A 27380-nucleotide genomic window follows, 5' to 3' on the forward strand; every position below is an offset into this window, starting at 1 on the left:
TTTCATCCCTACAAGCCTGTTTCACAAATTTCCCCTGCTCTTCAGGGGATTTTATAAAATATATATAATATAATAAAATCCCCTGAAAAAGGAAAACTGTGAAACAGGCTTGTAAGGATGAAATGGCCTCTGTGTTTTTTCCTGACCTAACGTATATTCCGCTCTACTCCGGTATTGAGCACTGTATAACGGATAAACCACAGAAACCTTGTTGATATCAACCAATAATAACGACAAAAAGCTTTGCCTTTAAGAAACAAAAACAAAATTGTCCAAGCATGATGATGTGACGTTATCAATGGGAAAATGCATTTTTAGACAATATAATTTGCCTGAGCGGCTAGGAGACCCCGAGAGTAACAAGCAGTAGAAAATTTATTAGAAAGAACAGATTAAAAATAATAATAATACAAAAATAAATTATAGTATTATTATTTTTATTTATTTTTATTTGGGACTTCCCGGATCTGGCCTGCGGGTCGTAGTTTGGGGACCCCTGGTTTATAGCGTCTACGATAATGTGATAATTTCAAAATTTCAACTCATTCCCCTGCTGTAATGTGTTGGAAAAGTTTCAAAATACATTTAAAAGTACCGTATTTTTCGGAGTATGAGTCGCTCCGGCCGAAAATGCATAATAAAGAAGGAAAAAAACATATGTAAATCGCACTGGAGTATAAGTCGCATTTTTTGGGGATATTTATTTGATAAAACCCAACACTGAGAATAGACATTTGAAAGGCAATTTAAAATAAATAAAGAATAGTGAACAACAGGCTGAATAAGTGTACGTTATATGAGGCATAAATAACCAACTGAGAACGTGCCTGGTATGTTAACGTAACATATTATGGTAAGAGTCATTCAAATAACTATAACATATAGAACATGCTATACGTTTACCAAACAATCTGTCACTCCTAATCGCTAAATCCCATGAAATCTTATACGTCTAGTCTCTTACGTGAATGAGCTAAATAATATTATTTGATATTTTACGCTAATGTGTTAATAATTTCACACATAAGTCGCTCCTGAGTATAAGTCGCACCCCCCCGCCAAACTATGAAAAAAAAACTGCGACTTATAGTCTGAAAAATACGGTACTGTTAAAGACGACAGATGATTAGATTAGCACGCACCGCCTGTGAAATCGAATCACCTGTCAGCTGTGTCTCGCCGTCAGCCCACGCCCCCGCCCCTATCCGACGGTGCTCGTCCTCAGCCCCATAGACAGAGGCGGTGACCTTTGCTCCTGCAGGCGCGCTGGCCACACCTCCCTCCACAACACCTATTCCTGCCTGCTTATTCATTGTAAATCTTATCGATCTTTGTCGTTGTTTTTATGCAATTGATTTTATTGTTTTGATTTTATACGGTGTCCCAGAAAGGCACCTTATAAGTGAAATGTATTATTATTATTATTATTATTATTTGTTTAAGGGGTTATCCGGCTTAGTTTAGACATAGCCTTAAAGTACAAATACTAAATCACATCCAAAGCAACCCCGATTTGCCTATAAGGTTTGCAATGACAATTTACCAAACAATCTGTCACTCCTAATCGCTAAATCCCATGAAATCTTATACGTCTAGTCTCTTACGTGAATGAGATAAATAATATTATTTGATATTTTACGCTAATGTGTTAATAAGTTCACACATAAATCGCTCCTGAGTATCAGTCGCACCCCCGGCCAAACTGTGAAAAAAACTGCGACTTATAGTCCGAAAAAAACGGTACTTGAATTCGACCTCGGTAAAGATAACGACTAAAAACATCCAAATCTTTTTAATACTTCTATTAATGCTTCCATTTGAATGTTTCTTTATTTGCTAAATGCTCACCAGGTTCCAAAGATTCTGTGTAATCCTGCTGGGGCTGACCCTCGCCTCTCTTATCCTGGGCTTCAGACCCTTTGGGCATCTGGGTCGGAGCTGGACTAATGTTGGGAGAATGCGGGACTGCAACGGCCGGACTGGCAACGGGGCAAGGTGTAGAGGGAGTGCTTTTGGGGTGTGGACGCATTGTAGGTGACTGGCAACAGGGAGACAAGTGAGCAGTACAGGCCCCAGGGGGTGAGGTGTTTCTCTGAGGAGGGTTGTAAGAGTAGGGTTTGGCAGGTTTTGACGTCCTTGACTTTGGAATGAGTTCCCCCAGATCAACCGGAGTTTCATCTGCCCGCTTCTGCAGCTAAAGAAACATTACAATTATATTACGAAAGGTTGCCACTAATTTATTATTTAGGCTTTTCAGTCACCTGTGCATTGTGGGTGGCATGGTGTTGCATGTCCATGCCATGCATAGCTTTATGCTGCTGCTGTTGGGCTTGATGTTGTGGTTGTGGTTGCTGTGACGGGTGGCTTTGGTGCTGATGCTGAAGCTGCTGATGCTGCTGGAGAGCATATAGTTCCTGTTGTCGTAGAAACTGGGATCGGGAGTACATGGTGGGATGCTGCATGTGGGAGGCCGGACCCCGGGCACCGTACACAGGTGGCCAAAGACCTGGCTGTTCCATCACATCTAATAAGAATGATACAAAACTGTTTTAGTGAATACTGTATAAAGATGTGTGACACTCGGATAACTTTTTGCTCCAAAGTTAAACAGATGATGATATTTTAGGTTGACTGAGGCCCCGTTTACACTAAGGTTATCCAGGGTAACCTTATCCTTGTCCATAGACACACAATGGTCGTTTAAGACCCCCTCTACCCACCTCCGTCAGCCCAACACAACCTAATACGCATGCGTGGAAAATGCGCACGTCATAGACACCTCCGGTGTCGCTTTGTGTGCAAGTTCTTAAATGTAACTTATCTGAACAATATCCAGTGTTGTGGTATTTCAATTAACTGGAATCTGTCATGTCTGTGTAATCATGTTTTGTTTTAGTCATGTTTTGTTTAGTTATTGGACTCTTTAGTTTCTGGCGTTTCACTCCCTTGTCTTGTTTCCATGATTACCCATTAGTTTCACCTGTTCCACGTTTGGACTCATTGTGCACTCTTGTTCGTCACCATAGCAACCATTAGTTTTCACCTGTCACGTCACGCACCTGTTTCACGTTTTGAGTCACGCACCTGTTTTCGTTAATCATGTCTATAGTATTTAAGCTCATTGTTTTCAGTTTGTCGTGCTGACGACATCCCACATTTATGCTCTGCACATTTCTGACACCTTTTTCATGTCCATCGTTCACGCTGCCCCTTTTGTCCATGCCAAGTAAGTTTTGTTTATTAATGCCACAGTTAGTGTTTTTGTTGTTGTTCATAGTTTCTGCCTTTGTGCAAGTATTTGTTTTCATAGCCAACTTGTTTCTCCGCCACTGTGCGCGCTTTTCGTTTGTACTTTTTTTGATAAGTTTAAATAAATATGTTCTCACATTCCCGTCTCGCCCGAGCCAACTTTCCGTTGCCTTCTAGAAAAACTAAACCCCAGGACCAAGTCTTGACAGAATCTAGTGTGCTGTGGGGCCCTATTGTAGTGAATCACACCTGAGCCATCATAAATTAATCAAATATTTATTTGACATGTGAAAGTACACAATGTGACAAAGAACATTTTACATCAATCAGTCTAGGGATCTAGATATCTGGTCAGGACACTCCTCACTTTTTTGCCTTCACCTTCATTGTCCATTCGTTTTTGGTGACTTTATATACTCTGGACCTAGCCGTTGAGTTCGCGACATACTGTACATGGCGGACAATAACTGAAACAGTCTGCTTTGCCAGTCCTAAAGCATTCGCCGTTTTCCGTAGTTAGTCTTCCCTCAATGGCCAGGTATTACAAAGCACACACTACCTTTTTTATCACATCCACGGTAGCCCGCATTCTCAATGACTCTCCTTCGACAAATGGACAAAGTTTTTCGGTAAGTGGAATCACAGCTGACCCGGACATTCGAAAGTTCTCTTTCCGTCTGAGATGTGTTGTATCCCAAATAGCTGCAATCGCTTTCTCTTAAGGTATTCATGTGTGAGTTCCACAAGCGTCTGTACATGTAGAAGAAGGAGAAACAGGGGCATGTCTGGATGACTGGTTGGCTCCGAGTTACGAAACCGCTTTATAATGAAGCTGGCTGTGGTGCGTTCTTTATGATGTCACTTCCTGTGTGGGGCGTCACTTCCTCTCAGAACTCAGTTTGTAAACGATCAATGAGTCCATACCAAGCTAAGAGCCGGAGATTCAAGAAATACACGGCGCATTTACCCGTGTAAAAACGCTGGTTTAGTGTGGCTGAAACAGGGCTTAGGCTAAATAATTATTTGTTTAAGGGGTTATCCAGCTTAGTGTAGACCAGTGGTTCTTAACCTGGGTTCGATCGAACCCTAGGGGTTTGGTGAGTCAGCCTCAGGGGTTCGACGGAGCCTCCGCCGCGGAGGTCAAGACACACCCGACTCATCGTGTAAATAAAAACTTCTCCCTATCGGCTTTATGGATACGGCAACAGCAGAAGTCAGACTGATTTGCATGTGTGTAATTTGTTGTGAGTTCATGCACTGTGTTGGTTTTGTTCTTTGAACAAGGTGGTGATGATGCATGGTTCATTTTGTGCACTAGCAAAAAAACATAACTGTCTTGAATTTGAAAACAAAATAAAAAAAATATATTTTTCACTAAGGAAGGGTTCGGTGAATGCGCATATGAAACTGGTAGGGTTCGGTACCTCCAACGAGGTTAAGAACCACTGGTGTAGACATAGCCTGAGGGTAACATTTGGACATACCAAGGTGATGGGTTGCAGGATGGGCTGGAGGTTCAGTGGGCAGGACCACCAACTGGGCAGAAGGATCCTGAGGCAAGGGCAGGACTGGCTGTAGAGGACCTGGCATTGCTGCTGAGAAACCTGGAGGAAGATTCTGGTGTAGGGCTGTATGACCTATACCTGCTTGAAAACAACATCACATTTTAGGTTATGTATACACTATATATGGGGAAGAAATCCATGTAGTTTCTATTTTTTATTGTGATCTTACCATAAGAATGTCCTGTCATCCAAAGGGATGGGCTTCCAGTCCTTGGCATCCAATGGTGGTGAGCAGAATGTGCAGCAGGGTCTGTTAATTGGCCAGATTGGAGGGAAGTCCCGCCTGGGACCATGAGATGTGAAGCAAGGTCCCCATGACAGCTGTTCGAGGGATGAATCCTTGAAAACTCTACCCTCTCCTTATTATCTCTGCGTGGGGACACCAGAATAGAGCAAACATCAGGTAACAATATAACAATGCATAATTTAAAGCCAGGAGTAAAAGACCTGAAGTGGTTTACCTGATGTATGCATCCCTCTCTCTGTCCAAACAAGTCAGACCTATTTGCTCCCCACTCATCATTTTCCTCTCCTGCTCAGTAGTCGTATCTGAGGGATAGATGGCGGTGTGTGGAGGTCCTGTGAGACAAACATTAGCTTACAATTACCTCACTCCAATCATCCTTGTGCAGGAAGGTGAGGACACAGTACCTCATGACTCACCTTTCCTAAAAAAAAACCTAGGAGAGACTTGAAACACTCGTACCTAATGGTTTCCCTTATTATATGGCACTGCCATTCTTTATCTTAATGTCCCATTTCACCTGTGTTCATATATATGTCTGACTTTGAAGCCTGGACAACCAGACTGAATAACACAAGACTATTCCTGCCAACCCACCTGATGTGGGTTCTTGCAGCAATACCTTCATAATTTTGATCCTCTGGTGTTGGTCTCTAAGCTCAACTCCAAGTGCCATCCATCCATCCATCTTCAACCGCTTATCCGGAATCGGGTCGCGGGGACAACAGCTCCAGCAGAGACCCCCAGACTTCCCTCTCCAGAGCAACATTAGCAACTCCCTCCTGGGGAATCCCAAAGCGTTCCCAGGCCAGAGAGGAGATGTAATCCCCCCATCTGGTCCTTGGCCTGCCGCGGGGTCTCCTCCCAGTGGGACGTGCAACGAGGACCTCCCTAGGGAGACGCCTGTGAGGCATTCGCACGGGATGCCCGAACCACCTAAGCTGGCTCCTTTCCAAGTGAAGGAGCAGCGGCTCTACTCAGAGTCTCTCTCGGGTGACTGAACTAAGGGAGATGCCAGCCCCCCTTCTGAGAAAACTCATTTTGGCCGCTTGTATCCGCGATTATTACTTATTACTACAAGTGCATTGGATATATTCTAATAAGATGGACAGAGCACATGAGAAACTGGGAAAACAATTTTTTAGATGGTGACCACTTACCTTTCACAGTGGGATGCACTCTGCTGTGTCGACTGTTGGGATGACCATCTGACGAACGACACGGTGGTTCTCTTTGTCTGGCCACGGCCACGGCAATCCCAACGGGCGGTTGCCTCACCTCACTCTCCCCGTGGCCTGTATCCCCAATATCCCGATGCCTTCCGCTGTAATCAGGGCGCTCGTTGTCATTGGCCGGACCCTTCCTCGAAGGTAGATTCTGCTTGTTAATCTGCAGGGCATAGCTTCCACCAGCTGGACCTGATTTCAAGTTCCCAAGGCCACCAAAGGGGGTTTTCTGAGAGAGGAGTTGTGGCTGTTGCTGATTGCTGTACTTAAGTAAGCTTTTCATGGCACTGCTCTCCCCCCGAGTTGGGCCTTGAGGCTCAGGTTGTTGCTGCTGCTGACTGACTGGAGGTGCATGCTGAGTCGACTGATTCATTCTCTGCTGTTGGGAATGTTGCATATTAGTGCTTCCTAACTCCATGTAGGACTTTATTGGTTCCTCCTCAGTTTGTGGCATGTGGTGGGGAGGCCTCATGGCCCATTGTGGCACGGGCGACTGTTGGTGCTGCTGCTGCCCACTGTTGTTGTAACCGTAAACCATGTCCATTTTTCTTTTCATATCCTGCACCGTCCCTTGATTTATCTCCCCCGCAGGAGGAGCATCTGGGCCAGGTCGCCCATGCTGCTGGTGGCGAATCCTTGCTACCTTTTGGCCATCTCTTTGCAAGGAGCAGCTGCCGCCAGGACCACTGTGCTGGCTCATATTTTTGTTTCCAAGCGGGGAGGAGTTAGGTTGTGGTCCTGGATGGGAACAGTCTCTGTAAGGAGAAGTGTTGACCGAATGAGGGAGAGAGTGTCCAGTCTTGGGTGTTGGGGGCAACGAGGATCTGAACATGTCCATGTCCACTGTACTGTTTACACACTCAGCACTGCGTGACCGTACAACCTGGTGTTGCTTCTGCGGTTGTGGAGGCTGCTGCTGTTGTTGTTGGATCAGTGGAGTAAGCTGGGAGGCTTGGAGATGTTGTTGGTGGGACTGCATCCAGTCTGGAGCCTTCTCTGTTTTTCTGTATTGATGCTGTTGCTGTTGTTGCTGCTGTTGTTGTTGTTTTCTATGCCAACTACCATGGTGTCCCCCTCCTCCACCATTCTTGTCCATAACTTTGTCCTTGACATTGCCACCTCCACTGCCTACAACCTGGAAGTCAGGGTTACCAAGCTGGAATGGCCCTCCGTGTTTGTCCCCTGTGTCTGCCACAGATGGCACAAATGTAGGCCCTGTAACTTTAGTTTCACGCCCTGCATTTGCCGGCCCCCTGTCGTGTGAGGCAGGATTACCAAGAGGGGCAGGATGGGGTGAACAGAAGAAGTCCGGGTGATGGTGAGCGTGGTGGGAAGGATGTGGATGGTGCGGGTGGCTTGGGTGAAGCTGTAGACAGTGAAAGCCTCCTGGGTGAGCATGTGCATGGGGGTGAGTGTGCGGGTGTGGATGGGGTTGTGCCCCCCCAGTAGAAGCCAACTGTAAGGGCGGGGCTACAGAGTAGGTTAGAGAGTGGTGGAGTGGTCCCTGACCCCTTTCGAGACAATCTGAGGGTTGTTCACTGATCCGCATCTCCCCACTTACCCCCTCTTTGGTGCAGCGGCTATTGCCGTTGGAACCCATATGTCTGCCATGGTTGCTGCCCGCACCTCCAATAGTTCCCAAGGGTGTGCCCTCCCCTCCATAGCTGGACATGGATGTCTTAGGCACCGCCACGTTTCCTGTCTCTCCATTTTGCATCTTGCTATTGTGCAAGCAAGCACTTAAAGACTTGCCCATCATTTGGGGATCCTTACTGTATTCCATTGGGAGTGATGCCTTGTGTCTCTCCAGGGCCCGACTGTTTACCTCCTCCAGGGGCAATGGGTGCTGTGGATAGTGCGAGTGCTGCTGATGTGGGTGGGAGTGGTGGTGGTGGTGGTGTTGATGTGTGGGCAGAGCAGACTGGTGGTTGTGGTGGTGCTGTTGCTGCTGCTGTTGCTGTTGCTGTCTTTCCTTTGCCTCATGTTTGCTACTAGACCTTTCCTTTTCTTTGACAGGGCCCACTCCCCTCTCCACAGTTCCTTCTTTAAGGCTCTTATGGAGACTTGTTCCACCACCGGCATCCCTTTCTCTGCTGCAAGGCCCCTGGGAGAGTCCTGAACCTGCCCTGGACATTGGCGGCAGACTGTGATTGGTCGAGATGAGAGGTGGCTGTGATGGTAGACCTCGAATGTAGAAGTTCTCTGAGTAAAACAGAGAGAGATATATGACATCAAATAAGAAAAGGCTCTCACGATAATGTCCCTGAGCATTCCTTCTATAAATTCTAGAGCTGCAGCTATCGAATATTTTAGTAATCGAGTATTCTATAATTGAATAAATCATATTTTTGCTTAATTAAGGTTTAATTATACATGTTCATAATTGTCCGTCTGTGTGGGGAGGCGGGGCCGATAAACCGACAGCGAGGCGTGCACCGCCGGAGCCCGCTTCAAGATGGCGGTGAGGAGGCGTGGCCGGCGGTCCAGCGGCGAGGCAGGGCACACCGGAGCCCGCTCCAAATGGCGGCGAGGAGGCGGGGATGGCGAGCAAGCGGCGAGGCGGTGCGCGCCGAGATCGACGCCGCAATTATTACCAGGAGCGTGGATCGCGCACCTGGTCACAATCGGCTAATCCTCTCGCACCGTATAAAAGGGCGACAGACGTAAACATCAGGGAGAGAGGCGGAGATGAGAGAAGGAGCCAGCGAGAAGCGGATGCTGAACGAGAGCGAGAGAGAGCCACAGGAAGATGACGACGCGCGCGGCTGAAAAGCAAGCAGAAGAGCGAGCAGGTGGAGCCGGAGCTGAAAAGCGACCGACACTGAGGTTTTATTTGCACAAATAAAATGAAGTCAACCATGCTCGAAGCAATGTCCTTCCTTGATGGTCCTGAGAACCCGGACGACAGCGGGAGTCGTTTTCATTATTGAAGGCTGACACGCACAGCTGAAATGCGTCCGTTGTTAATTGTGTCAATTTGTGTGTGCTATTAAAAACAGGTGCGCTCACAGCCCTGTGTACTGTGTGGTGTAACCGCATAAACAAAACATTTTTGATGATTATTATACGGTGCGGTTTTAAACGTTGGTTTCTCCACGCAAATCCGCTGAGCTGTTTTCAACCTGCCAACAATACATAAACAATATAAAAAGACAAGTGGGTGCAAGTGCAAGCTATCCAAGTAGCACGTGGTTGCATGACGCGAATAACCCGAATAACTTTGCACGACTCGTTGAGGCTCGTTGAACACGACAGCTCGGATAGCGTTGTTAGTTTTCAACACCTTTTGGCGGCATTTGATGACTTTCCGGGAGTGAGAGAACACATCGTGGTTATCATAATGGGTAACATTTATTTGACTAACACAACTTTTGCGTTTACATTTAATAACAGATGACTTACCTCGCCTCCGGACGTCCCTCAAATCGAACCGACTTTTACCTTATCTCAAGAAACATCTGTTCAGTATTTTAACATAAAAGTGTTTGATTGTGAGGCACTAAAAGCCACAAAATGCAACGGGTCCGTCAGACCCACAAACGCTGGCTGAGTAACAACAATATGAACGTTGCACGGAAAATTTCTCTGCCAGTTTCTGCATCCCACAGGGATTCTTCTTTTGTGTTTCTGCACATTGTTTGTCAACACCGCCTGCTCTCATTTTCTCGCACATTTGACCCTCTGATGTTCTGTGTACCTACACTCTGTCCTCCTCCTGTCTAGACCTGCTGTGTGGGTGTGTGTGTGTGTGTGTGTGTGTGTTTGTGCACTTGTTTCGCCATCCTTGTGTGGACATACACATGACAAACCACCCTTTCTGTGAGGACCTTTTGACTTGTGAGGACATTTGCCTGGTCCTCACAACTACAGAAGTAAATATGTTGTTTCACTTTGTGTGTTTTGTATTCTGAAGTGAGGTTGCAACTCTCTACTCCCATCTCGTGCTAGATAAATTGTTTTCATCATTCTAGCTATAGTGGAAAGGGGGGCCCTCACAACCTACTAACCAAACGTGGGTCCACACAAAGTAGGCAAGACATGTATGTGTGTGTGTGTGTGTGTGGTACACAGAACATCAATTTCCACACTTCTATTAGCCTCGGGTCCAGTGGACCTGGACATCTTATACATAATAGAAATGTGTAGGGGGTGGAGATGCGTGGATAGGCAATTATTTCATCCGCAACCGCATCACAAAAGTCGTCAACCATCCGCCATCCACCCGAACTAACATTTAATCAAAACCGCACCCGCCCGCCATCCGCCACCCGCCCGTTGTTATATATCTAATATAGACGATGCAAGGCATTAGTGAGGTTATAAAGCTTTTGCCTGTTAAAGAAAGGAGACTGATCCAATGACATTCAATGCGTGCCAAGCTGTCACGGCCCAGACGCACACCAGTGCGCAATCATCTGGGAGCCGCGTGGAGGTGCGATGTCCCTCGCACCCGCGGCGGCTCCACCCGGCCTCGCGCCCGAGGCTTCAGCGTGCACCGCGGTGGCCATCCTACTCGTCGCGGCCTAGCCCTCGCGGCTCTCGCTGCCGGCGACGGCCGGGTATGGGCCCGACGCTCCAGCGCCATCCATTTTCAGGGCTAGTTGATTCGGCAGGTGGGTTGTTACACACTCCTTAGCGGGTTCCGACTTCCATGGCCAGCGTCCTGCTGTCTATATCAACCAACACCTTTTCTGGGGTCTGATGAGCGTCAGCATCGGGCGCCTTAACCCGGCGTTCGGTTCATCCCGCAGCGCCAGTTCTGCTTACCAAAAGTGGCCCACTCGGCTCACCAGGGTGAGCCCCACCCCTTTCGTGAGCGCACTGCGCGCGGAGTGACCCCTGTTACGCGCCCTCGGCCACGGGGATGGCGGGCAGGTAAGCTGCTTACCTGCTGCGCGTGACGCCGGCCGCGGCGAAGGCGGACGAGGCGGGGTGTCGGTGCGGTGGGCGCGGTGGTGACCCTGGACGTGCGTCGGGCCCTTCTCGCGGATCACCTCAGCTACGGCTCCCGGTGGGGCCCTCTCGGGGGAAGGGGCCTCGGTCCCGGACCCCGGCGAGGCGTCCCTTCTCCGCTCCGTAAAAGTGTCCATCTCTTTTTTTTTTTTCTTCTTCTGTTGTGGCATATGCTGCAGGTGCCTGCTCGTTTTTCGTATGTGGGTAACAACATTTAACTATGTATATATATTTCCGAATTGCTTTAACTGCCACCCGCCTGAATCTATTTAAAATCTAATTTTTTTTATTTCAACCGCCCGACCCGACCCGCGGATAAAATCTAATTTTTTTTTTTTATTTCAACCGCCCGACCCGCGGATAATCCGCGGACTCTGCGGTCGTGTCCGCAAACCGCGCATCTCTAGTAGGGGGGGTGTATGGTGTGTGGTCATTAAACATGTATTCTGATATATGTTCTTCACAGAAAATGAGCCAAAGTCAGTGAGTCTCAGTTTGAAAAATTCATTAATTGTATCATTTTTCTTTTAATAAAAAATGAAAATGGGTCCCACAGACCCGAACACCACACGACGCCTCAGGGCAGCGAAAATTCCTCGAATATATTTTGTAATCGAATTACTCAAGGAATCGTTTCAGCTCTAATAAATACCCAATAAGATTATCCTTTCAAATGTTTTATACCTTAAATTCATGATGTAATGCTTTCTGATTGAATTCCAATCATCTGCTCCTCACCTTTTTGGGTGTCATAGAAACGGTGTTGGCCGTAGAGAACACCGCTGTTGGCATGGGGATCCAAGTGGCTCATGGGAAGAAAAGTGTGGGCCAGACTCCCTGAGAATCGAGGATACCCTGCTGCGGCTGAACAAGAAGAGATGGAGATGAACTGATAAGACAGGGCAATGAGATGCAGTTTTTCCCCACGAGATAATCCTCGAGGTCTAATGCAGATGGTGGTGTTCATAGGCAAATAAATCCTGGCCCTCGGCTTGTCTTGTTTGCCTTTCCTGCCTGAATTTATAATGCAGACAATACAAGATAAGCTCAGGCTTGAGGTTGATTGTAATGTCTCTTCGACATATGGCTATTTGTCTTTGTTCTTGCAGAAATGTCGTTGGGTTTCAGGTCGCCGTTTACTATTGCGAGAAAGCCACCGGGCTGCCCTTTAGTGACCTTCAAAGCCATTGATTGGCTCTGTGTCATATAGGAGTGATCTTTTTGGATTGTTGTGCCTTTGAGGCTGATCCAGAAAAGTGAAATCAAAGGCTTCTTTTAGTCGTTGAATACTTTTCAACTTAAGATAAGCAGCAATCCTATTGTCTTCAATTGAAATAATGGTCTATTTCAGTGGTTCTTAACCTGGGTTCGATCGAACACTAGGGGTTCGGTGAGTCGGCCTCAGGGGTTCGGAGGTAAAGAGACATCCGACTTATCGTGTAAATAAAAACTTCTCCCTACCAGCGTATTATGGATACCCCCAAACAATGTTCCCTCTAATTTTCCATCTGATTTGCAGGTTTTTTGATTGATTGATTTAAAGTTTTACTAGCAGATTGCAAAGGAAGAGAATACAAAGTACAGTTTACACAGTACAGTACATATTCCGTACAATTGACCACTAAATGGTAACACCCGAATACGTTTTTCAACTTGTTTAAGTTGAAAAACCTGAAGTAAATAATGAAGATTAAAAAACAATTACAAACAAATATAATAATAACTAAAAGTATTTTTCTCACAAAGTGTCGACTTTTTTCTTATAAAATTGGAAACAATTTCTCATATTCATTCATATTCTCGTAAAATTGTTACTTTATTATGTAAAAATATTACTTTTCAATGCAAAATGGTGACATTTGTCATAAAAAAATTCAGACTTTTATCACAATAATGCCAATTTTTTTTGTTGTTCTTGTAAAACTGGGAGTAAAAAAGGAGGGATTTTTCAAATTGACTGTGCATCGGTTTTAAAAGTACTCCTCCTCTGGTCAACATATGAAATAACAAGTGTGTGTAAAAATGTTAACTAATCTCCCTCTGGCCAACATATGCAATAACAATTGTGTGTAAGAAATTTAAATGCGCCCCCTTTTTTGGCCAAAATGAATAAAACAAATACAATAAATATTTATATAGAGACATACTGTAACAACTTGAAGTAAATAATGAAGATTAAAAAACAATTACAAACAAATATTATAATAATAATAATAACTAAAAGTCTTTTTCTCACAATGTGTCGACTTTTTTCTTATAAAATTGGAAACAATTTCTCAAATTCAATCTGTTGCTGTAATATTGCAATATTTTCTCGTAAAATTGTTACTTTTTTATACAAAAATATTACTTTTTAATGCAAAATGGTGACATTTGTCATAAAAAATTCAGACTTTTATCACAAAATTGCCAAAAATTTTTGTTGTTCTTGTAAAACAGTGACATTTTTTTTTAGAAAAATTATGACTTCTATCATAATCTTGCCAAGTAATATTCCGATTAATATTATTATTATAATATTGACAAAATGTTAAAGTTTTCTTATAAAATTGTGACTTTTGTTGAGTAAAATTACGACTCTTTTCATAAAAATGCCAACATTTTAAGCTTTTTCTTGTAAAATTGCAACTGTTATCATAATATTGCGCAAATTTTCAGTTTTTCTAGTTAAATTTTGACTTGCGTTGAGTAAAACAACGACTTTTATTATAATGCCGCCAAAATTCTTAGTTTTTCTTGTGAAACACTGACATTTTTTTGAGTAAAATTATGACTTCTGTCATAACCTTGCCAAGTAAAATTCCGATTATTATTATAATATTGCCAAAATTGTAAAGTTTTCTTATAAAATTGTGACTTTTGTCGAGTAAAATCACGACTCTTTTCATAAAATTGCCAACATTTTAAGCTTTTTCTTGTAAAATTGCGACTGTTATTGAGTAAAATTCCAACGTTTATCATAATATTGCACACATGTTCAGTTTTTCTAGTCAAATTTTGACTTGAGTTGAGTAAAATGACGACTTTTATTACAATACCGCCAAAATTCTTAGTTTTCTTATGATACTGTGACCTTTTTCTTGTGAAATTCCAACTAATTTTTCACAAAAAGCTTTTTTATAGTTGCATGGTACCGTATTTTTTGGACTATAAGTCGCAGTTTTTTTCATAGTTTGGCCGGGAGGTGCGACTTATACTCAGGAGCGACTTATGTGTGAAATTATTAACACATTAGCGTAAAATATCAAATAATATTATTTAGCTCATTCACGTAAGAGACTAGACTATATAAGATTTCATGGGATGTAGCGATTAGGAGTGGCAGATTGTTTGGTAAACGTAATTTTCCATCTGATTTGCAGGTTTTTTGATTGATTGATTTCAACTTTTACTAGCAGATTGCAAAGGAAGAGAATACAAAGTACAGTTTACACAGTACAGTACATATTCCGTACAATTGACCACTAAATGGTAACACCCGAATACGTTTTTCAACTTGTTTAAGTTGAAAAACCTGAAGTAAATAATGAAGATTAAAAAACAATTACAAACAAATATAATAATAATAACTAAAAGTATTTTTCTCACAATGTGTCGACTTTTTTCTTATAAAATTGGAAACACTTTCTCATATTCTTTCATATTCTCGTAAAATTGTTACTTTATTATGTAAAAATATTACTTTTCAATGCAAAATGGTGACATTTGTCATAAAACAATTCAGACTTTTATCACAATAATGCCAATTTTTTTTGTTGTTCTTGTAAAGCTGGGAGTAAAAAAGGAGGGATTTTTCAAATTGACTGTGTATCGGTTTTAAAAGTACTCCTCCTCTGGTCAACATATGAAATAACAAGTGTGTGTAAAAATGTTAACTAATCTCCCTCTGGCCAACATACGCAATAACAATTGTGTGTAAGAAATTTAAATGCGCCCCCTTTTTTGGCCCAAATTAATAAAACAAATACAATAAATATTTATATAGAGACATACTGTAATAACTTGAAGTAAATAATGAAGATTAAAAAACAACTACAAACAAATATTATAATAATAATAATAACTAAAAGTCTTTTTCTCACAATGTGTCGACTTTTTTCTTATAAAATTGGAAACAATTTCTCAAATTCAATCTGTTGCTGTGACATTTGTCATAAAAAATTCAGACTTTTATCACAAAATTGCCAATTTTTTTTGTCGTTCTTGTAAAACAGTGACATTTTTTTTTTAGAAAAATTATGACTTCTATCATAATCTTGCCAAGTAATATTCCGATTATTATTATTATTATAATATTGACAAAATGTTAAAGTTTTCTTATAAAATTGTGACTTTTGTTGAGTAAAATTACGACTCTTTTCATAAAAATGCCAACATTTTAAGCTTTTTCTTGTAAAATTGCAACTGTTATCATAATATTGCGCAAATTTTCAGTTTTTCTAGTTAAATTTTGACTTGCGTTGAGTAAAACGACGACTTTTATTATAATACCGCCAAAATTCTTACTTTTTCTTGTGAAACCTAACATTTTTTTGAGTAAAATTATGACTTCTGTCATAACCTTGCCAAGTAAAATTCAGATTATTATTATAATATTGCCAAAATTGTAAAGTTTTCTTATAAAATTGTGACTTTTGTCGAGTAAAATCACGACTCTTTTCATAAAATTGCCAACATTTGAAGCTTTTTCTTGTAAAATTGCGACTGTTATTGAGTAAAATTCCAACTTTTATCATAATATTGCACACATGTTCAGTTTTTCTGGTCAAATTTTGACTTGAGTTGAGTAAAACGACGACTTTTATTATAATACCGCCAAAATTCTTAGTTTTCTTATGATACTGTGACCTTTTTCTTGTGAAATTCCAACTAATTTTTCACAAAAAGCTTTTTTATAGTTGCATGGTACCGTATTTTTTGGACTATAAGTCGCAGTTTTTTTTCATAGTTTGGACGGGAGGTGCGACTTATACTCAGGAGCGACTTATGTGTGAAATTATTAACACATTAGCGTAATATATCAAATAATATTATTTAGCTCATTCACGTAAGAGACTAGACTATATAAGATTTCATGGGATTTAGCGATTAGGAGTGGCAGATTGTTTGGTAAACGTAATTTTCCATCTGATTTGCAAGTTTTTTGATTGATTGATTTAAACTTTTACTAGCAGATTGCAAAGGAAGAGAATACAAAGTACAGTTTACACAGTACAGTACATATTCTGTACAATTGACCACTAAATGGTAACACCCGAATACGTTTTTCAACTTGTTTAAGTCAGGGTCCACGTTAATCGATTCATGATAATGTGTGTAAGGTGTGTAATTTGTTGTGAGTTCATGCACTGTGTTGGTTTTGTTCTTTGAACAAGGTGATGTTCATGCACGGTTCATTTTGTGCACCAGTAAAAAAAACATACGACTTTTTCTTGAATTTGAAAAATATATATATATATTTTTTTCCCCAAAGAAGGGTTCGGTGAATGCGCATATGAAACTGGTGGGGTTCGGTACCTCCAACAAGGTTAAGAACCACTGGTCTATATGTTATACCATCAAATATGTAAATTAGTGCACTTTTTCACCAGAAATCGGATTAAATTTTGGTGGATTAGCATGAATTGGGATGACTGAGAATCTACTCCGTCACGGCAAGCAATGTTGAAAAGGGGAAGCAAGAGCTTGAAGAACCTCTTTAGTCGTTAAAGTCCCCTATTTCGGAACATTTCCCAGTGAAATAAAGGACAAAGAGTATAAGGCAAAAGCAGTAACCAACGTTGTTGAGTAAAGATCGGATACAATTAATGCTGCACTTTCAGCAATAACGAGCTTTGATTTGCTGAAAATAAAATGATTCAGACTATTCAAACTGTTTAAATGTTCTTAAAATATGAACTAGTACATCATTTCAGCTCTATTTTAAAAAAAATCTGTGAATTATTGTAGAATTTTAGGAGAATTACGTGCTTACATTTTGTTCCCACACTGTACTAAACTATAAAGTTAAAACCAAAGTATGGACCAAACCTTAAATTATACTATGACACCCTTAACCCTGTAACACCCCTTACAACGTTAACTTTAACCATCCTAAAAAACAATCCGTTATATATATATATATTTTTTTTTACCACATTTACATAGTCATTGGGTCCTATTGTTCAGTCTCACAAGGCTATTGGGTCGTAAATTTGTTTATAAGTCACGCCTTCTGGCCATGAACTCACACAACCTCTCAAGGTTTCCTTCGAACAACATCTATTTGTTTCATTGGACTGGATTCATCAGATTCAAGTAAGTAAAACGTATTTTATATATTTATTGGTTGTTATTACAATGTCTAGAGCGTGTACATATGTAGTTATTGTGGAACAGATGTATCCAATTTCATTTAGAGCTTGTTATATAATTGTTGCAATTATACAACACTGGGTGAATGTGGTAGTCAAAATACGGTAGCTGGCTTGTTGCAGTGGGCTCAACCAGGTTTTATTCCCTCCACTACATCACTGCCTGAAGTATTTTCTCTATACATGGATAGTATACATTCTACCCTTGTGTTGTGTTCAAATGCCTCCTACCACAACATCTAAAAGCTCAACATTTTTTTTTTTGTAGGTTTTTCTATATTTGGGTCTTACAGGGTTAATGTTAGGACAAAAACAATCAGTCATTTTCAATTATCCGGCCTTAAAGCCTTATACAAGGGGTCGGCAACCCAAAACGTTGAAAGAGCCATATTGGACCAAAAATACAAAAACAAATCTGTCTGGAGCCGCCAAAAATGAAAAGCCATTTATAAGTCTGATGTAAGTGTCCATATATATAAATGACTATGTGTCGCAGGCTGAAGCAAATCTTCGTTGGCAGAAATATTCTACACATTTTTACAACATTAGAAACCATTAATAAATAACCATTAATAAATCAGAGGCTACTCAGAAGGTGAGATAACTCAGATTACTGGCTTTTAATGGCCAAAGGTATAGACTTGTGTGTCCAAGTTAAAGGAAACGGCAGGCCGTCTTCTTTTGATAGATTTATTACAATCTTTGGCAAGCTAGGTAATGTTTGCTGTGGTCTGGAACAACATGGCACACAAACAACTATCAGAAATGCAGCCAATATTACATACAAATAATGTGTCATGAGACATGCAAAACTAAATTATACACAAAGAGGATACAAGTAAAGGATATTAAATGAGCTCAAATATACCTACAAATGCGGCATAATGATGCAATATGTACATACAGCTAGCCCAGGGGTCGGCAACCCAAAATGTTGAAAGAGCCATATTGGACCAAAAATACAAAAACAAATCTGTCTGGAGCCGCAAAAAATTAAAAGCCATATTACATACAGATAGTGTGTCATGAGATATAAATAGAATTAAGAGGACTTAAAGGAAACTAAATGACCTCAAATATAGCTACAAATGAGGCATAATGATGCAATATGTACATATAGCTAGCCTAAATAGCATGTTAGCATCGATTAGCTTGCAGTCATGCAGTGACCAAATATGTCTGATTAGCACTCCACACAAGTCAATAACATCAACAAAACTCACCTTTCATGCACAACGTTAAAAGTTTGGTGGACAAAATGAGACAGAAAAAGAAGTGGCATAAAACACGTCCTAGAAAGTCGGAGAAAGTTATACATGTAAACAAACTACGGTGAGTTCAAAGACCGCCAAAATTAGTAGGACAAATCGGCGCTCGCCAAATACTCGAATCAGTGAAGCATGTTTAATATAAACAGTGTGCTTTGTAACAATTAGGGAGGCTTGTGTCATGTTTGTCCTCCTACAGAAACCATATTAAAACAAAACTTTTTTTTTTTTTTTTCTTTTTCCATTTTTCATACATTTTTTAAAAAGCTGCAGAGAGCCACTAGGGCGGCGCTAAAGAGCCGCATGCGGCTCTCGAGCCGCGGGTTGCCGACCCCTGAGCTAGCCTAAATAGCATGTTAGAATTGATTAGCTTGCAGTCATGCACTGACCAAACATGCCTGAATAGCACTCCAGCAAGTCGATAACATCAACAAAGTTCGCTTTTGTGTATTCACGCACAGTATAAAACTTGTGGTGGACAACATGAGACAAAGAAGGAGTGGAATATTTTACATGGAAACAAAGTGTTGCGTCACAGTCCACACTATGGTGAGTTCAAGAACAGTCGAAATCAGTAGGACAAAACGACGTTCGCCAAATACTCTCATCAGTGAAGCGTACACACAAACATTAAACAGTGGGCTTTCTAACAATTGTGTCATGTCCTCAAACAAAAATCATACTAACACAAAAAAAATATTTTCCCCCCATCTTTTTCCATTTTCAATCCTTTTTTAAGGATTTAGGCTCTTTTGTGCCGCCTTATACTGTAGCTGCTGTCTTTGCACCTGCCTCACCTTCCATCATCCTTAGAAGCCACAACTCCCAGGTAGAGTGAAGGAGGAAGGGCTGCATAGGGAGGGAACCACAATGGTACAAGCTAAATGAAAGACAGATGTATTTGTGTTGGCTCGTGTGCGGCCTGATCCTGGATAGCACAGATGCAGTTCACTTGGCTCTGTGTGTGTGTGTGTGTGTGTGTGCGTGTGTGTGTTCTTGTATTTCTACCCTTCTTGAGACGTCAATAAGGAAAAGTATCTTCCATATGAGGATTGGTGAACAAGTCAGGACATAAATCATGGTCCCAATACAGATGTCATGTCTGTGTAATCATGTTTTGTTTTAGTCATGTTTTGTTTAGTTATTGGACTCTTTAGTTTCTGGCTTTTCACTCCCTTGTCTTGTTTCCATGATTACCCATTAGTTTCACCTGTTCCACGTTTGGACTCATTGTGCACTCTTGTTTGTCACCGTAGCAACCCATTAGTTTTCACCTGTCACGTCACGCACCTGTTTCACGTTTTGAGTCACGCACCTGTTTTCGTTAATCATGTCTGTAGTATTTAAGTTCATTGTTTTCAGTTTGTCTGTCTGGTGACATCTCACATTTATGCTCTGTACATTTCTGACACTTGTTTTCATGTCCATCCTTCATGCTGCTACTTTTGGCCAAGCCAAGTAAGTTTTTGTTTATTAATGCTATAGTCTTTTGGTTTCATAGTTTGTTCTCCGCCATTGTGCGTGCTTTTCGTTTGTACTTTTTTTTGCTATAGTCTTTTGGTTTCATAGTTTGTTCTCCGCCACTGTGCGTGCTTTTCGTTTGTACTTTTTTTTGCTATAGTCTTTTGGTTTCATAGTTTGTTCTCCGCCACTGTGCGTGCTTTTCGTTTGTTCCTTTTTGATATTAATAAATAAATCATGTACTCACATTCCCGTCTCGCCTGAGCCAACTTTCCGTTGCATTCCGGAAAAGCAAACACCCAGGACCAAGTCATGACAACAGAAAACCATTGCATCTAATAGAGAATGTCTCATTTTGCGGTGGTGAAATCTATCAAAATTAGGGTGGTCCCAAAAAGGAGGGATTTTTCAAATTGACTGTGTATCGGTTTTAAAAGTACTCCTCCTCTGGTCAACATATGAAATAACAAGTGTGTGTAAAAATGTTAACTAATCTCCCTCTGGCCAACATATGTAATAACAATTGTGTGTAAGAAATTTAAATGCGCCCCATTTTTTGGCCAAAATTAATAAAACAAATACAATAAATATTTATATAGAGACATACTGTAATAACTTGAAGTAAATAATGAAGATTAAAAAACAATTACAAACAAATATTATAATAATAATAATAACTAAGTCTTTTTCTCACAATGTGTCCACTTTTTTCTTATAAAATTGGAAACAATTTCTCAAAGTCAATCTGTTGCTGTAATATTGCAATATTTTCTCGTAAAATTGTTACTTTTTTATACAAAAATATTACTTTTTAATGCAAAATGGTGATATTTGTCATAAAAAATTCAGACTTTTATCACAAAATTGCCAATTGTTTTTGTTTTTTAAAACGGTGACAGTTTTTTTAGAAAATTATGACTACTATCAAAATCTTGCCAAGTAATATTCCGATTATTATTATTATTATTATATTGACAAAATGTTAAAGTTTTCTTATAAAATTGTGACTTTTGTTGAGTAAAATTACGACTCTTCATAAAAATGCCAACATTTTAAGCTTTTTCTTGTAAAATTGCAACTGTTATCATAATATTGCGCACATTTTCAGTTTTTCTAGTCAAATATTGACTTGCGTTGAGTTAAATTACGACTTTTATTATAACACCGCCAAAATACTTAGTTTTTCTTGTGAAACACTGAAATTTTTTTGAGTAAAATTATGACTTCTGTCATAACCTTGCCGAGTAAAATTCTGATTATTATTATTATTATAATATTGCCAAAATTGTAAAGTTTTCTTATAAAACTGTGACTTTTGTCGAGTAAAATTACGACCCTTTTCATAAAAATGCCAACATTTTAAGCTTTTTCTTGTAAAATTGCGACTGTTATCGAGTAAAATTCCAACTTTTATCATAATATTGCTCAAATGTTCAGTTTTTCTAGTCAAATATTGACTTGCGTTGAGTAAAATTACGACTTTTATTATATAACCGCCAAAATTTGTAGTTTTTCTTGTGAAACACTGACATTTTTTTGAGTAAAATTATGACTTCTGTCATAATCTTGCCGAGTAAAATTCTGATTATTATTATAATATTGCCAAAATGTTAAAGTTTTCTTATAAAATTGTGACTTTTGTCGAGTAAAATTACGACTCTTTTCATAAAATTGCCAACATTTTAAGCTTTTTCTTGTAAAATTGCGACTGCTATCGAGTAAAATTTCAACTTTTATCATAATATTGCACAAATGTTCAGTTTTTCTAGTCAAATATTGACTTGCGTTGACTTTTATTATAATACCGCCAAAATTCTTAGTTTTTCTTGTGAAATTGTGACCCTTTTTCTTGCGAAATTCCAACTAATTTTTCACAACAAGCTTTTTTATACTTGCATAGTATGTATATATTATTAATGTTGTAAATACACATCTTGGTAACACTTTAGTATGGGGAACATATTCACCATTAATTAGATTGATATTCTAGTTTCCAGCATGTTTTACTCAATATAGGTCATCAAATCTCAGCAACAAGCTGTAATATCTTACTGAGATCATTTTGGACCAAAACACTTAAAACAAGTAAAACACTCTAACATAAAATCTGCTTAGTGAGAAGAATTATCTTATCAGACAGAAAATAAGCAAATATCACCCTTATTTAAGATATTTAATCTTATTTAGATTTCAGTTTTTGCAGTGCACAAGTGGTGATAAAAAACTTGGTCCCCATTCCAAATGATAACCAGTATGTAAAGTAAAATTCAGATTATTATTACTATAATATTGCCAAAATGTTAAAGTTTTCTTATACAACTGTGACTTTTGTTGAGTAAAATCACAACTATTTTCATAAAATTGCCAACATTTGAAGCTTTTTCTTGTAAAATTGCGACTGTTATCGAGTAAAATTCCAACTTTTATCATAATATTGCGCAAATGTTCAGTTTTTCTAGTCAAATATTGACTTGCGTTTAGTTAAATTACGACTTTTATTATATAACCGCCAAAATTCTTAGTTTTTCTTGTGAAACACTGACATTTTTTTGAGTAAAATTATGACTTCTGTCATAATCTTGCCGAGTAAAATTCTGATTATTATTATAATATTGACAAAATTGCAACGTTTTCTTATAAAATTGTGACTTTTGTCGAGTAAAATCACGACTCTTTTCATAAAATTGCCAACATTTGAAGCTTTTTCTTGTAAAATTGCGACTGTTATTGAGTAAAACTCCAACTTATACATAATATTGCGCAAATGTTCAGTTTTTCTAGTCAAATATTGACTTGCGTTGAGTAAAATTACGACTTTTATTATAATACCGTCAAAATTCTTACTTTTTCTTGTGAAACACTGACATTTTTTTGAGTAAAATTATGACTTCTGTCATAACCTTGCCAAGTAAAATTCCGATTATTATTATAATATTGACAAAATTGTAAAGTTTTCTTATAAAACTGTGACTTTTGTCGAGTAAAATTACGACTCTTTTCATAAAATTGCCAACATTTGAAGCTTTTTCTTGTAAAATTGCGCCTGTTATCGAGTAAAATTCCAACTTTTATCATAATATTGCACTAGTTTTTCTAGTCAAATTCTTGACTTGCGTTGAGTAAAACGACGACTTTTATTATAACACCGCCAAAATTCTTAGTTTTTCTTGTGAAATTGTGACCTTTTTCTTGTGAAATTCCAACAAATTTTTCACAATAAGCTTTTTTATAGTTGCATAGTACCGTATTTTTCGGACTATAAGTCGCAGTTTTTTTCATAGTTTGGCCGGGGGTGCGACTTATACTTAGGAGCGACTTATGTGTGAAATTATTAACACATTAGCGTAAAATATCAAATAATATTATTTATCTCATTCACGTAAGAGACTAGACGTATAAGATTTCATGGGATTTAGCGATCGGGAGTGACAGATTGTTTGGTAAACGTATAGCATGTTCTATATGTTATAGTTATTTGAATGACTCTTACCATAATATGTTACGTTAACATACCAGTTGGTTATTTATGCCTCATATAACGTACACTTATTCAGCCTGTTGTTCACTATTCTTTATTTATTTTAAATTGCCTTTCAAATGTCTATTCTTGGTGTTGGCTTTTATCAAATACATTTCCCCAAAAAATGCGACTTATACTCCAGTGCGACTTATATATGTTTTTTTTCCTTCTTTATTATGCATTTTCGGCAGGTGCGCCTTATACTCCGGAGCGACTTATACTCCGAAAAATACGGTAAGCAAAATTATCTGCCAATAGAACAAGAAAATTCGGCTTGTCAAGACTTTCCAAAACAAGTAAAATTAGCTAACCTCAATGAACACCAAAATACCTTAAAATAAGTATATTCTCACTAATAACAAGTGCACTTTTCTTGGTAGAAAAAAAAGAGACATTTTTGCTTAATATGTTGAAAAATATTCTTAATTTAAGTAAATGCTAGTGCCATTATCTTGACATAATGATATGCGCTTGGCATCATGATTTTTTTTTTCACGCTTGAAGTAAGAAACTATGACTTAAAAAAAGTAGTTTTATACTTGTGAGTGTTGATGACACAGCTTTGCAACAGTTGATATTCTAGTTTCAAGCATGTTTTACTCAATATACCGTATTTTTCAGAGTATAAGTCGCTCCGGAGTATAAGGCGCACCGGCCGAAAATGCATAATAAAGAAGGAAAAAAACATATATAAGTCGCACTGGAGTATAAGTCGCATTTTTTGGGGAAATTTATTTGGTAAAAGCCAACAGCAAGAATAGACATTTGAAAGGCAATTTAAAATAAATAAAGAATAGTGAACAACAGGCTGAATAAGTGTACGTTATATGAGGCATAAATAACCAACTGGTATGTTAACGTAACATATTATGGTAAGAGTCATTCAAATAACTATAACATATAGAACATGCTATACGTTTACCAAACAATCTGTCACTCCTAATCGCTAAATCCCATGAAATCTTATACGTCTAGTCTCTTACGTGAATGAGATAAATAATATTATTTTATATTTTACGCTAATGTGTTAATAATTTCACACATAAGCTGCTCCTGAGTATAAGTCGCACCCCCGGCTAAACTATGAAAAAAAACTGCGACTTATAGTCCGAAAAATACGGTAGGTCATAAAATCTCAGCAACAAGCTGTAATATCTTACTGAGTTAATTTAAGACCAAAACCCTTAAAACAAGTAAAAGACTCTAACATAAAATCTGCTTAGTGAGAAGAATGATCTTATTAGACAGAAAATAAGCAATTATCACCCTTATTTGAGATATTTCATCTTACTTAGATTTCAGTTTTTGCAGTGCACAAGTGATGATCAAAAACTTGGTCCCCAGTTTACTGTACTGTGCCAACTGTACTACTATATGAGTATGTATTTTCTATTGTTTCATTGAAAATAAAACAGCAAAGTCCATTTGGCTGTCATCTGTTTTAATTACCGTATTTTTCGGACTATAAGTCGCAGTTTTTTTCATAGTTTGGCCGGGCTCCAGTGCGATTTATATATGTTTTTTTTCCTTCTTTATGATGCATTTTCGGCAGGTGCGACTTATACTCCGGTGCGACTTATACTCCGAAAAATACGGTATGAGTCATGATTTTTTTTTTTCAGCTAACCTCAATGAACCCAAAAAATACCTTAAAATAAGTATATTCTCACTAATAACAAGTTCACTTTTCTTGGTAGAAATTTTTGCTCAATATGTTGAAAAATATTCTTAAATTAAGCAAATGCTAGTGCCATTATTTTGACATAATGGTATGCGCCTGGCATCATTTTTTTTTTCATGCTTGAAATAAGAAATTATTACTTTAAAAAAGTAGTTTTATACTCGTGAGTGTTGATGACACAGCTTTGCAACAGTTGATATTCTAGTTTCAAGCATGTTTTACTCAATATAGGTCATCAAATCTCAGCAACAAGCTGTAATATCTTACTGAGATCATTTAGGACCAAAACCCTTAAAACAAGTAAAACACTCTAACATAAAATCGCTTAGTGAGAAGAATTATCTTATCAGACAGAAAATAAGCAAATATCACCCTTATTTGAGAGATTTAATCTTACTTACCGTATTTTTCGGACTATAAGTAAGTAAGAGACTAGACGTATAAGATTTCATGGGATTTAGCGACTAGGAGTGACAGATTGTTTGGTAAGCGTATAGCATGTTCTATATGTTATAGTTATTTGAATGACTCTTACCATAATATGTTAGGTTAACATACCAGTTGGTTATTTATGCCTCATATAACGTACACTTATTCAGCCTGTTGTTCACTATTCTTTATTTATTTTAAATTGCCTTTCAAATGTCTATTCTTGGTGTTGGCTTTTATCAAATACATTTCCCCCAAAAATGCGACTTATACTCCAGTGCAATTTATACGTGTTTTTTTCCTTCTTTATTATGCATTTTCGGCCGGTGCGCCTTATACTCCGGAGCGACTTATACTCCGAAAAATACGGTAAGCAAAATTATCTGCCAATAGAACAAGAAAATTCGGCTTGTCAAGACTTTCCAAAACAAGTAAAATTAGCTAACCTCAATGAACCCAAAAAATACCTTAAAATAAGTATATTCTCACTAATAACAAGTTCACTTTTCTTGGTAGAAAAAAAAGAGACATTTTTGCTCAATATGTTGAAAAATATTCTTAAATTAAGCAAATGCTAGTGCCATTATCTTGACATAATGATATGCGCCTGGCATCATTTTTTTTTTCATGCTTGAAGTAAGAAATTATTACTTTAAAAAAGCAGTTTTATACTTGTGAGTGTTGATGACACAGCTTTGCAACAGTTGATATTCTAGTTTCAAGCATGTTTTACTCAATATACCGTATTTTTCAGAGTATAAGTCGCTCCGGAGTATAAGGCGCACCGGCCGAAAATGCATAATAAAGAAGGAAAAAAACATATATAAGTCGCACTGGAGTATAAGTCGCATTTTTGGGGGAAATTTATTTGGTAAAAGCCAACAGCAAGAATAGACATTTGAAAGGCAATTTAAAATAAATAAAGAATAGTGAACAACAGGCTGAATAAGTGTACGTTATATGAGGCATAAATAACCAACTGGTATGTTAACGTAACATATTATGGTAAGAGTCATTCAAATAACTATAACATATAGAACATGCTATACGTTTACCAAACAATCTGTCACTCCTAATCGCTAAATCCCATGAAATCTTATACGTCTAGTCTCTTACGTGAATGAGCTAAATAATATTATTTGATATTTTACGCTAATGTGTTAATAATTTCACACATAAGCTGCTCCTGAGTATAAGTCGCACCCCCGGCTAAACTATGAAAAAAAACTGCGACTTATAGTCCGAAAAATACGGTAGGTCATAAAATCTCAGCAACAAGCTGTAATGACTTACTGAGTTAATTTAAGACCAAAACCCTTAAAACAAGTAAAAGACTCTAACATAAAATCTGCTTAGTGAGAAGAATGATCTTATCGGACAGAAAATAAGCAAATATCACCCTTATTTGAGATATTTCATCTTACTTAGATT

The 27380-nt window shown here is 38.9% G+C and overlaps 1 protein-coding gene across 5 annotated transcripts in view; it reads right to left on the reverse strand.

Annotated features, from left to right (window-relative positions):
- Window positions 1-27380, reverse strand: part of bahcc1a (BAH domain and coiled-coil containing 1a) — a 252607-nt gene that overhangs the window by 46989 nt on the left and 178238 nt on the right. For 4 of the 5 annotated variants that reach the window (XM_072915665.1, XM_072915667.1, XM_072915668.1 and 1 more), the window contains 7 exons: window positions 11976-12101; window positions 6219-8486; window positions 5276-5393; window positions 4984-5183; window positions 4734-4895; window positions 2262-2524; window positions 1849-2194 (listed from right to left, as the gene is read on the reverse strand). In XM_072915665.1, coding sequence (XP_072771766.1) covers window positions 1849-2194; window positions 2262-2524; window positions 4734-4895; window positions 4984-5183; window positions 5276-5393; window positions 6219-8486; window positions 11976-12101 — 3483 coding nt within the window. The remainder of the gene's footprint in view (window positions 1-1848; window positions 2195-2261; window positions 2525-4733; window positions 4896-4983; window positions 5184-5275; window positions 5394-6218; window positions 8487-11975; window positions 12102-27380) is intronic. The other variant, XM_072915666.1, reaches the window with a different exon arrangement.

The sequence above is a fragment of the Nerophis lumbriciformis genome, linkage group LG22, assembly GCF_033978685.3.
Source record: "Nerophis lumbriciformis linkage group LG22, RoL_Nlum_v2.1, whole genome shotgun sequence".
NCBI classification, from domain to species: domain Eukaryota; kingdom Metazoa; phylum Chordata; class Actinopteri; order Syngnathiformes; family Syngnathidae; genus Nerophis; species Nerophis lumbriciformis.